The sequence below is a fragment of the Acipenser ruthenus genome, chromosome 54, assembly GCF_902713425.1.
Source record: "Acipenser ruthenus chromosome 54, fAciRut3.2 maternal haplotype, whole genome shotgun sequence".
In the NCBI taxonomy this organism is placed as follows: Eukaryota; Metazoa; Chordata; class Actinopteri; order Acipenseriformes; family Acipenseridae; genus Acipenser; species Acipenser ruthenus.
The window spans coordinates 497855-511240 of NC_081242.1; the positions used below are offsets into that span (position 1 = coordinate 497855).

Genomic DNA, 13386 nt, shown 5'->3' on the forward strand with positions numbered 1-13386 from the left:
CTCCTCCCCCTCTCTCCTCTCTCCTCTCTCTCCTCTCCCTCTTCCCTCTCTCTCTCTCCTCTCCTCCCCCTCTCTCCTCCCCCTCTCTCCTCTCTCCTCTCTCTCCTCTCCCTCTTCCCTCTCTCTCTCTCCTCTCCTCCCCCTCTCTCCTCTCCCTCTCTCCTCTCTAACCCTCTCCTCTCTCCTCTCTCATCTCTCTCCTCTCTCCTCTCCCTCTCTCTCTCTCTCCTCTCCTCCCCCTCTCTCCTCCCGCTCTCTCTTCTCTCCCTCTCTCCTCTCCCTCTCTCCTCTCTAACCCTCTCCTCTCTCTCTCCTCTCTCCTCTCTCCTCTCTCTCCTCTCTCCTCTCCCTCTCTCCTCTCTAACCCTCTCCTCTCTCCTCTCTCTGTCTCTCCCCCAGGGAGACTCTGGGGGTCCCTTGGTGTGCCCCAGTCCGGACGGCTCCTGGACACTGGCTGGGATTGTCAGCTGGGGGATCGGCTGCGCCGAGCCCAACCAGCTCGGGGTGTACTCGCGTGTCACTTCCTTCCTGCCATGGATCCAAGAGACCCTGATGCTGACCAACCAAACCACGGCTGGGCTGAGCACTAGTCAGAACTCTCAGTCCAATCTGACCGCCGGGAATGCCATCTCACCCCAAACGTATCCAACAACTGTGAAGTCAAACTCCAACAGAGCTTGCCCCTTCAAATCAAGCGCCATGAGCCTGCTGATATTGGCTGTATGGACTGTGCTAATGGCTTTGTAGAAGGCTTGGCGTTCCAAAGGGGTTTTGATACCAGGAGGTTCAAATCCCGGCTCAGCCACTGACTCCCTGTGTGCGTGCGCGCGTGCGTGTGTGTGTGTGACCCTGAGCGAGTCACTTCACCTCCTTGTGCTCCGTCCTTCGGATGAGACGTCAAACAAACGAGCTCCTATTGGAAGTGACTCTGCAGCAGCAGCAGCAGCAGCAGTTGTTGATGATGCAGAGTTCACCCTCTCTAGTCTCTGTGAGTCGCTTTGGATAAAAGCGTCTGCTAAATGACTCAACAATAATAATGTTTGCCAGTGCAAACAAATGGCCGCTAGAGGTCAGCAAAGACTCAGGTATTTACATGTTTCATAATGGAACCTACTGCACTGTCCAAGAAGTTTTGCATCACCTAGAAATTTAGAAATGAGGCAATTTAAAAAATATATATATTTTTTTAAATGGCCTTAATCCTGTACTTCAGAGTACTGTAATCTGCCAAGTGTTTAATCTGTAGTATTTTTTGTATTTAATCATATCCTGGTGTAACTATCACTGACACTGTTATCTGCTGTATTATTGAATTGTATTTCGTCATATACTTGTACTTGCTTGAACCAAAGTCATTGTATTTATCTTGCTCTTAATTGTATTATTACTTGTACTGTAACACTTGAAATGTATTTCCTTACGATTGTAAGTCGCCCTGGATAAGGGCGTCTGCTAAGAAATAAATATCCAGGGCGACTTACAATTGTTACAAGATATCACATTATACATTATTTCACATTATACAGATATCACATTATTTTTACATACAATTCCCCATTTATACAGTTGGGTTTTTACTGGAGCAATCTAGGTAAAGTACCTTGCTCAAGGGTACAGCAGCAGTGTCCCCCCCACCTGGGATTGAACCCACGACCCTCCGGTCAAGAGTCCAGAGCCCCTAACCACTACCCCACACTGCTGCCCTATTGGCATAACTGTTTGCATGAATTTTAAACATTACAACACATTTCTAAGTCGGATGTCTGATCGTGTTGAGAGTAAGTTTCATTCTCTTACACTCTCTTTGTACCTCAGTTTTATATCAGCTAATCTAATTTATTTAAGAATAAACCTTGTATGTAATACTACTACTACTACTACTACTACTACTACTACTACTACTACTACTACTACTACTACTACTACTAATAATAATAATAATAATAATAATAATAATAATAATAATAGTACTTTTCTGTGTTTATAATAATAGTTTTCTGTGTTTACCATGCTTGCCTATGTCTGTACCTTGCCTATATATATATATATAAGAGCAAGATAATTTTATATTTTATAATGCAATATTGTAATGTGATATTTTATAATGCAATATTGTAATGTGATATTTTATAATGCGATATTGCACTGTGATATTTTATAATGCGATATTGCACTGTGATATTTTATAATGCAATATTGTAATGTGATATTTTATAATGCAATATTGTAATGTGATATTTTATAATGCAATATTGCACTGTGATATTTTATAATGCAATATTGCACTGTGATATTTTATAATGCGATATTGCACTGTGATATTTTATAATGCAATATTGCACTGTGATATTTTATAATGCAATATTGTAATGTGATATTTTATAATGCAATATTGTATTGTGATATTTTATAATGCAATATTGCACTGTGATATTTTATAATGCGATATTGCACTGTGATATTTTATAATGCGATATTGCACTGTGATATTTTATAATGCAATATTGTAATGTGATATTTTATAATGCAATATTGTAATGTGATATTTTATAATGCAATATTGCACTGTGATATTTTATAATGCGATATTGCACTGTGATATTTTATAATGCAATAGTGCACTGTGATATTTTATAATGCAATATTGTAATGTGATATTTTATAATGCAATATTGTATTGTGATATTTTATAATGCAATATTGCACTGTGATATTTTATAATGCAATATTGCACTGTGATATTTTATAATGCAATATTGTAATGTGATATTTTATAATGCGATATTGCACTGTGATATTTTATAATGCAATATTGCACTGTGATATTTTATAATGCAATATTGCACTGTGATATTTTATAATGCAATATTGTAATGTGATATTTTATAATGCAATATTGCACTGTGATATTTTATAATGCAATATTGTAATGTGATATTTTATAATGCAATATTGTAATGTGATATTTTATAATGCAATATTGCACTGTGATATTTTATAATGCAATATTGTAATGTGATATTTTATAATGCAATATTGCACTGTGATATTTTATAATGCGATATTGCACTGTGATATTTTATAATGCGATATTGCACTGTGATATTTTATAATGCAATATTGTAATGTGATATTTTATAATGCGATATTGCACTGTGATATTTTATAATGCGATATTGCACTGTGATATTTTATAATGCGATATTGCACTGTGATATTTTATAATGCAATATTGCACTGTGATATTTTATAATGCAATATTGTATTGTGATATTTTATAATGCGATATTGCACTGTGATATTTTATAATGCGATATTGTATTGTGATATTTTATAATGCAATATTGTAATGTGATATTTTATAATGCAATATTGCACTGTGATATTTTATAATGCGATATTGCACTGTGATGTTTTATAATGCGATATTGCACTGTGATATTTTATAATGCAATATTGTAATGTGATATTTTATAATGCGATATTGCACTGTGATATTTTATAATGCGATATTGCACTGTGATATTTTATAATGCGATATTGTATTGTGATATTTTATAATGCGATATTGTATTGTGATATTTTGTAAGAACTGTAAATCGCCCTGCATAAGGGCGTCCGTTAAGAAATAAATAATAATATACTGTGAAATGCTCGATTCAATGCTTTACTATACTTTGCAAGGGATGGCAATAAGACTCAATACAGGACGGTACAGCTAACAAGCTCAGGTGTGATTTCTTAAACTCATAGTAAAACCAGTAAAAGTCTTATTTCATCCCCTTTTTTTTTTTGGTGGTGTAAAACATACCGGTAGAAACGGCGCTGTGTTTGTATCTCTGCAGAGAGGCGCGAAAATAATCAGCACGCGCCCCACGGCTTCTCTTTCGAACTGGGAAAATAACGGCAAGCTGCGCGCGCGCTGCGGCTGCGTTGTTCTGGTCCGCCTTCATGACAGCGTCGAAAAAAAAAACCAGATAACACAAATTATTATTATTATTATTATTATTATTATTATTATTATTATTATTATTATTATAAGTGGTTGAATTCTTTATCAGCGAGTGAGGTAGAGCATGTTATGTTTCACGTTATATTATTTACACAGCGAGTCAGTGTTTTTTTAGTGGAAAAATAAGCCTAGCGGCGATTTATTTATTTATTTATTTATTTATTTATTTATTTATTTTTATTAATTAATCGTTTTTGCCATCTGGATGAAAAATATTGCCTCCTGCACACTTTCATTGAAAAGGTAGGGCCTTGAATATTTAAACATGTAGTAGGCCTGGCAAATCGTTTTGGGTTTTTTTGGGGGGGGAACCTTTTTTGGGGGTCGGAGAGGGACCGGGTTATTATTATTATTATTATTATTATTATTATTATTATTATTATTATTATTATTATTATTATTATGTGTGTCGTTACAGCGGTTGCATAAACTGAATGGGCCTGCTCAACTTCGTAAATCCTGCCAAATATCCAAGAAAACAGAAACACATCACGGGACAATAAAGATACATAGGTAATAATAATAATAATAATAATAATAATAATAATAATAATAATAATAATAATAATAATAATAATAATAAAATCTTATGCAAATTCACATCGTCTAAAGTATTCATTTATTTTTTTTGTGAATTTGAAAACGGTAAGATGCAAAAAAAAAAAAAAAAAAAGTTCATTTTACACAACCTGAATCTTTTTGTTTTTAAATCGGGTTGTAACATCATTAGCCCTAAGGTTGACACAAATGATTTCCAATCAGGTAACCTACTAATATAACATTGATACGGGCTTTAAACTATTTCCCAGTTAAAATACATGATAATAAAAACACAATTTAATCACCAAGGTTGACACAAATGATTTCCAATCAGGTAACCTACTAATATAACATTGATACAGGCTTTAAACTATTTCCCAGTTAAAATACATGATAATAAAAACACAATTTAATCACCAAGGTTGACACAAATGATTTCCAATCAGGTAACCTACTAATATAACATTGATACAGGCTTTAAACTATTTCCCAGTTAAATTACATGATAATAAAAACACAATTTAATCACCAAGGTTGACACAAATGATTTCCAATCAGGTAACCTACTAATATAACATTGATACGGGCTTTAAACTACTTCCCAGTTAAAACACATGATAATAAAAACACAATTTAATCACCAAACAGTATACAATAAATCCTCATTTATAAATCACTTGCCTACTGGCACTGATGAGTACTACATTTATCACCTGAAACACACACATGATTCAAGGATTAGGATTTCAGACTGTTTTCGATATATATATATATATATAAAATAAGGAGGCTGTGTGGTCCAGTGGTTAAAGAAACAGGCTTGTAACCAGAAGGTCCCTGGTTCAAATCCCACCTCAACCACTGACTCACTTAACCTCCTTGTGCTCCGTCTTTCGGGTGAGACGTAGTTGTAAGTGACTCTGCAGATGATGCATAGTTCACACACCCTAGTCCCTGTAAGTCGCCTTGGATAAAGGCGTCTGCTAAATAAACAAATTATATATATATATATATATATATATATATATATATATATATATATATATATATATATATATATATATATAGGCCTATATACATTATCAGACATTATACTGAAGTAATGACATGCTCATCTTGAAATGTCATTTTTTAAAGCAGTTATCTAAAAGCAAGGCAGTTTAACTCCTGACCTAAAGCACTTAGTCATTTTCTGTATATCCCACAACCCATATTTGAAGTGACTTGATGTCTTTTTTTATGCTCTGTCTAATGCTTGGGATTTTTTTTGGATAAGCAAACTTTATGCATCAAACATCTTCTGATTTATTTGACGTTGAACAATTCCTGCAAACTCTTCAGTGCTTGTTTCTTTGTTATGCTTTTCCATTGCTTAGGGATATCAGCAGGCTGTGCATTAAACTCCTTTGCAAATTGTTCATTAAATGTAGTCAGGATGTACTTCCAGTAGTCAGAGGCTTCAATACTGGCATCGGGGGCAATGTTCCAGTCAGGGTAGAATCTCCGATAGTCTTTATAGGGATGAGCCTTCCCCTCTATGTCAATATTCTTAAATTTATTTTCACTATACACATCGGTTGTACATATCGTTTCGACTAGTTTCTCAGATCCTTCATAGCTGCACATACCCAGCCCTTGTGGTCGATGCACGGATGCGTGGTGTTCTCTGTGCTCCTTGCCTCCTGCCTCACAGGGGACCTTACAGAACGGACACTGCTCCCCACAGCCAAACACCCTCTTGAACAGCTCGTCCTGCGGCTTGAAGGGTAGATTTTTAAGTTTCTCCTCAATTTTGCATCCCTTAGAAAATTCGGCGCGTAACAATTTGTTCATTTCCTTCAGAAAAGTCTGAAGATCCGTCACAAACTCTTCATACTTTGCCGTGATCTGGAAAGTAATTCCTCCCAACGTGTCCTGGGGAATCACAATATCTTTGCTCAGAATGCTGCAGATGTTTTCAATGAATATCGATGTGCCTTTGCTGTCGTTAGGGAGGGCTGCGTTATCTTTCCCTGTTTGTGCGGTTTTGACAGCTTGTTCTATTTTCGTTGTTATCACGTCAAGACATTTGATTTCTAAATCACCAATGGAAGCGTCTTTTGTAAAGTGGCAGATGATGCGATCCAAAATACACTCCTTGACAAAATACTTGTAGCTGTTAGTGTATCGCACGTAGCTACTAACGTTTCCTTCAGTCAACAGCTGCTTTAGAATGGTGAACTGGAAGAAGGACCGGGAGCTGTATTTCACAGATTCTCCACCAGTCAGAATTGCATCTACAATTTCAATCCCGAGAGTTCTGTGAACATATTCTCTTACTGCAGGTGTGAGGCAGAGATTGACAAATTCCTTTGCTTTCTTTTGGCGTTGATCCTTTTTATGATAAAGATCTACGAATGTTGATTTGTACTGAGTTTTAAACTTTTCCAGCTGTTGCTCAGGGTTGTTCTCCATGAGGAACTGTTCATGCATCTGCTGAAATCCCTTTGCGGCAAAACCACAGATATGCAGCTTTAATTCGACTTCAAAAGCTGGATTGGTTTTGAGTTTCTTATTATTCGTCTCCTCCAGTGTTTCATCTATCATTACGAGCAACTCTCTGGTGTAAATGTCATGGTAATCTGTCTTTCTTTCTTTTTGTTTTGAAACATAATCTTTGCACTGTCCAATTAAATTGTTTGCCATCTCTTCTGTCTGTTTTATGGTGTTTTTGAAAACATTTAGCACTCTTTTAAAAAAAGAACATTTCTGGAAGTGATTCTTATCATGCACCTCAAAAGCTGTTACTCCACATTTCGTAAAATCCTTCACGTTATTTAACTGTTCCTGAACTGCGCTGCCCTGTCTCTCTAAATTGGTTCTCAGTTGCTTAAAGACATTTGATGCAACATCTTTCTTGTCCATTGCCTTGATGTTGAGTTCATACATGGTCTCCCGCCACATATTTTCAAATTCTTCATCCAGCTGCGTATCAGATAAGTCTACACCCCTCTCCCTACAGTCTTTCAGCACGTCCAGTACTTTCCGTTCAATTGCTGCAGTATCCGTTTCATGAATATCTTTTAACTTTGTCATTCCTTTTTTAATTGCCATGGCTTTGTCCAGTGTGTTACGAATAGCATTATCAGTTTCTTTTGTAAGACTTTTAATGCTGTTCCTAAAGTCTTCTCTGTATTTTTCCACAAGACGAACATGTCTTTCCTTTTTCTTGTAGTATTCAGCCAGTTGGTCACTGATTTTCTTTTCTTCAGATGCCAGTTCCTGAGTTGCCTCTAATCGTAAATATCTCAGTAAATCAGTGAGGTTTGTAGGCTGGTTACTCTTGAAGTTAGAAATGCGCACCTCTGCCTCTGCCGCCCATGAAAACATGTGTTTTCGGAAGGACCATTCCCATTTAGAAAATGCAATGCAGAGGTCATTGTAAGCATCAGCCACCAGTGTATTTCTGAAGCTGAAAATGAAATTCTCATATTTAACAGATTTCCACAAGCTTTCCATCCACTCCAGGAACTCTGTAATATGTGCAGGAGGCTGATCGTCTTTGCAGTGTTTTAAAACCTCAAACAGACTCTTCTTGAACTCATACACAGCTTCACTGTAGCCTGTGTTCACTGGTGCCATCGGTGGAATGCCATGCCACAGGCCAGGGATGTACCAGTTACTGTTCTCTGCATCGTACTCCATAACGTCAGTGAATTTACTGACAGATTGTTGCTTCTCCATTTTGGCGGCTATCTCTGTCATCTCATTAAGATGCTTCAAAAGATGCTTCCTTTCTGTCATGTTTTTGTTGTGAGCAGACACCCCCCCGACATTCTGGTGCACAAACTGGCACTTCGGCTTCTTCCCCACTATTTTCATTCTAAGAAAGGCGTGCACCACGATCTGCAGGATATCCTTCATCTCTGTGGAGTTCTCCATTGCAATGTTTACTATGGTGATGTCACTCAAACCTACAACCAGTGTTGCAAGCTCATTGTCATGTTCGTAGCTGTCTTCTAGTTCTGCCAGTTCTGGAGATTTTAGACCTTCAGTGTCGATTAACAAGATAAAATCACAGTTCAGCTCTTCTTTAAGATCCTCTTTGACTCTGATTAACAGCATGAAGGCTCCTCTTGTGCATCTGCCACTGCTAACTGCAAACTGAACCCCAAACATTGTGTTGAGGAGGGTAGACTTCCCAGTGCTTTGGACTCCCAGCACTGTTACAACCAGCAGCCTGCTCTTGGGTTGGACTTTCCTGTGGAGCTCAGTTAGGACATCAGTCACCCACCTTACAGGGATATTTGATGCATCTCCATCCACCAGCTCAAGAGGGAAGCCATCCAACAGCAGATCAGCCACAACGCTGGGAAGATGTTGAAACTGCTGGCGAGATTCAGCATTGTCAGGAAGGGAGCACGCTGCTTCATAAATCTGTCCAATTTCACGCATGAAATGTTCCATTCCAAGGGAACTTTTTAATATTTTTTGGTCCAAGTCTTCAATTGCACGTTTATTTTTTTGATCTGTTAAATCTGTACATTTTTCTTTATATTCCTTACGGAGTAGAGAGAGTTCTTTTCGTGCAATACCATCCAAGTTCAGCCTCATCCACTTCAGGAAATAGGCTCTTTCTCTTTTGTTTGAGTTGGCTATTGCCTTGATAAATTTCTCCATTGCTTTAGGAGTCCTGCACTTGCTTTGTTCTTGTCGTAGTTTCTGTTTTTCCTCCTGCAGCTGAGACTTATATTGTTCAAGATTCTGGTCTCCTGCGTCTTCTAGTCTACACTCCTCTTTTTCTAATTTTGCCAGATTCTTCCAAGGTTGACCTTGCAAAGTTAGCTTTTCATCCTTGTATTGAGGGATCTTTATTATTTTGCCAATTTGAGCAGTAATTTCTTTGGCACTTTTCTTTGCATTTTGACATTCAGTACACTCTTCATCAACAGAAATGCCTAATTCGAGTGCTGTTGCAGACATGTCTTCTGTTCGCACCATATTTGGCTTGCTTTGCACAATGCCCTTCATGGCCTTGCGTAGGTTATTAGTAAACTCTGCATCATTCATCTGTTTGCCCTTAATTAGGATATTATTTGCATCTAATTTTAACTCTGCAGCCAGTTTTTTCACAGTGGTAAGATTTGTATTCTGAGTGTTATTAAGAACCAGAATCAGCTGTGCTTTGGTATTCTTCAGTGATGCCAGTAACCTGTACTCATTCTCTTCTATGCTATCAAAAAACACAAAAACAGCTGATGATGTTTGCACTAAAAAGCTGAACTGTGTCTCAAAGGAGCATATGTCTCCTCGGAGTGTAGCAATAGCTATGGGTTCTGAAAAGATGTCTACATTTTTGTTACCGCAAGGAAGGTACCAACTGGTCTCAACTAAACCATTTGAAATCTCTCGTGAAACATCCCCACACCCCATATTGCGATGGATGAAGAAGTCATGGTACTGCTGGTGGTTACTGAGAACCTGATTCAGAATTTGAGACTTTGATAAACTGCAGTCACCCAGCCTAACAAAAGAGATCATTGGCATGGCAGTGCTGACTATACTGTCTTCTACAAACCCTTTTGTCTCTGCTAGTGAGTGGGGTCTCCACTCCTTCACAATGTCTCGCATGGCCCACAGCATTAATGTACACTGACTGGTGCTGCAGTCAGGGAGCAAGAGAGGTACAGCAAACTGACACATCGACATTTTTGACAGCATTTCCTGCTGCAGGAAGCTGTCGGCGGACAGGAAGAGAGCTGTGATGAGATCCAGCGGATTGATTCGATTGTCGTCACAATTATCATTACTGCACAAACCGTCAAAAATACTGTCAAGGTCCGGAGGTTTTGCGGCTGTTTTTGTCCTGTTCATGGCATCCGGACACTCACTACTTCTAGCTGTCACATTCACCATCATCAGTCTTTTCAGAAAGTGACTGGGAAGATCTTTTAGGGACTGGATTGGTTGATCTGTCACACTCTGTGGGCTGATCTCAAGGACAGCACCTAATGTGAGTTTGCTTGTCAGTCCTAACTTGAGCAGCAGTTCATCCAGTTTTTTGTCTGCAAGCATAGAAAAAAAAACGCGAAATTCAGTTCTCTATAATTTGGAAACTAGGCAACTATTGAGATTACATTTCAAAGGCAGGAGGCTGGAACACGCGTCCTCCGAAAAGTGCTCCTGCCAATCCGTCATTTTTCGCACTGGTGATCCACAGCGAAGCCACCAGACCTATAGTGCCGGAGGACAACACAGATCTGAATGGCTCCACTGCAGAGCCACAGGCACCCTATCGGCCACAAGGGTCGCTGATGCGCCGTGAACCGTGGATTCCCCTGCCGACCTAAGCCCTCCCTACCCGGGCGGCGCTCGGCCAATTGTGCGCCGCCCCCTAGGAACTCCCGGTCACGGTCGGCTGTGACATAGCCTGCATTCGAACCTGCGATCTCCAGGCTATAGAGCACATCCTGCACTCCACGCGGAGCGCCTTTACTGGATGCGCCCCTCGGGAGCCCCCACACTTTTCTAATTAACTAATAAAACAAAACAATTAAACAATATAACATGTGGCTCCACACCAGCCACAAAACACATTTCTCGTTGTGCAGGGTGCGTAATTCAATATGTTAACGCAGCATCATTAAGCAGGTTTCATTTGACTTTATGCTGTAAAATGAGTTCATTCAGTTGGGTGATGCAAAACTTTTGGTTAATTATTTTTTAATAAAGGCTCAGAATAAACAAAGGGCATGTTTTTTGAATATGTTCAGAATATTGCACGCAAACTCCAAATGTCAATCATTGTAGGTTGCAACTAATCATATCTTATTTTTTTTTAATGATTTGAAGGTGCAATAAAAAAGGCATTCTGTTTCTACTCACTTTCGTTTGCATGGTCCTTGTTTTTGGCACTGGCTGACATGATGAAAAATGTGGAGACTGTACGTTTTTCCTGGCTTTCTAGAGGTGGGCTCCTTGTACACTTTCCAGGCTGGTTTTAACATCTGTCACATTCGCAGCATCTGCCCCTTGTACATTTACAAATACAAAAGTTAATTGCCATTGATTGGTAGTCAACTGTGAAGGCGAAGGAAGGACAACTTTTCTTGAATTTGAAATCCACACATTAGTGGAAAAAATCATGCTAGTATACAAATATTGCTCAATTAAAAGCAAACCACGAGTTTCTGTACCTCGTGGAATTATCCCTGCGAAATTCTGACCTCGAGTAGGTAGCTTTTCTGTCTGCTCCCTGGTCTCTCTTGCCTGCTGTGAATTTTCGCCATGACTATCTTTGTGGGGACATTTTCAAATTATGTCTGCACATTGATAGTAATACCTGCCCACACACACACACACACAAACACACACACACACACAGACAAACACACACACACATAGACAAATCCTGGATCCACCACCTCACCTCCCCCACCCCCCCACTATTCAGACTGCGCTTGTAGATCTCTTGCTCCGCCCCTCCTGCTCTGCGCTGGACTCACCTGACCTCAGCACCACGTTACTGGACCCTCAGCTGATGCGCTATCCTTGCACTATTGCACTGCTAATAAGTCATTGTAGATATAACTTCTTCTTCATATTGTATTTTACAGCAGTATAACATTTGCACACTGCTTATCTAAATATCTTTACTATCAGAAAGTTTGTAAATATCTTTACTGTCACAAAGGGTGTGGGTTAACAACAAGGATCTTGGCTGATGAAAAATGTAAAGTAGGGATTTTTTTTCTCCTTCACTTCTTCAGTTTCACTTTCAGCAGCCTTTTAGCATTTCATTTCATATTGCACTATCGCACTACTTGTAGATATAATATATAATTGTAGATATAACTTGCTGTGATCCTAGCTTGCTGCACCCTAGTGCATATTGTATTCTGGTAGTGTTATTATTGTCACTTACTTTAAACTGCACTGTATTTAAATATGGATCTTGCACACACACACACACACACACACACACACTTATATACACACACGCACACACACACACATATATATACACACACACACACACACGTTTGCATTCCTATATTTGTGGGGAGTTCTCATTGACTCTCACTATATTTTTATTTACTATTTCTAACTCCAATCAGGCAAAACTCCACACATGGTGAAAGTCAACAAAAAACGAAATATTTTGGCACTTTTTTTTTGAAGGCATATTTAGTTCTTAAAAAAGGTGTCTTACTAAGTGGGGACATTCACACAACGTAGTTTTTTCAGGAGTTACTATCTTTGTGGGGACATTTTCTCAAATTTTGTCTGCACGTTGACAGTAATACCTGCCCACACACACACAAACAAACACAAACACAGACAAATCCTGGATCCACCACCTCACCCCCCCCCACCCCCCCACTATTCAGACTGCGCTTGTAGATCTCCCGCTCCGCCCCTCCTGCTCTGCGCTGGACTCACCTGACCTCAGCACCACGTTACTGGACCCTCAGCTGATGCGCTATCCTTGCACTATTGCACTGCTAACATGTCACTGTAGATATAACTTGCTGTAATGTTAACTTATTGAATCCTAGTTCATATTGTATTTTACAGCAGTATAACATTCACTTCCTGCAAACTCTCCTATGTTTAAACATTAATCTTGCATTGTAACTCTGTACTGCCCTGTAACACCTGTAAGTCACCTTGGATAAAGATATCTACCAAATAAATAAATTCATAATAATAATAATAATAATAATAATAATTCCCTTACCTAATCCTAGCACGCTTGCTGCATCACTGATTCCTGTTCAAGGTTGAAGGTCTGTCTTGGAGACGGTTAGTGTGGGAATGGACAATCCCTTTTATAGTGCACACTGCTTATCTAA

At 38.8% G+C, this 13386-nt stretch overlaps 2 protein-coding genes across 2 annotated transcripts in view; one reads left to right on the forward strand and one right to left on the reverse strand.

Moving 5' to 3' along the window:
- The window catches only part of LOC131723352 (serine protease 33-like), a 9511-nt gene extending 7301 nt beyond the window's left edge, over positions 1-2210 (forward strand). The window contains exon 6 of the mRNA XM_059017037.1: positions 400-2210. Coding sequence (XP_058873020.1) covers positions 400-747 — 348 coding nt within the window. The 3' untranslated portion in view covers positions 748-2210. The remainder of the gene's footprint in view (positions 1-399) is intronic.
- A 3373-nt stretch (positions 2211-5583) lies between these two features.
- LOC117398017 (up-regulator of cell proliferation-like) lies at positions 5584-13386 on the reverse strand. The gene is made up of 3 exons (XM_033997006.3): positions 13272-13386; positions 11417-11562; positions 5584-10596 (listed from the first exon to the last, which is right to left on the reverse strand). The coding sequence occupies exons 2-3, from the start codon at positions 11454-11456 to the stop codon at positions 5858-5860; spliced, it is 4779 nt and encodes a 1592-aa protein (XP_033852897.3). The 5' UTR covers positions 11457-11562; positions 13272-13386; the 3' UTR covers positions 5584-5857.

Coding starts and splice junctions, on each gene's coding strand:
- LOC117398017 (XM_033997006.3), bottom strand. CDS start 11,456: ATGTCAGCCAGTGCCAAAAACAAGGACCATGCAAACGAAA. Junction 10,597..11,416: donor CAAGGACCATGCAAACGAAA/GTGAGTAGAAAC, acceptor CTATGCTTGCAG/ACAAAAAACTGGATGAACTG.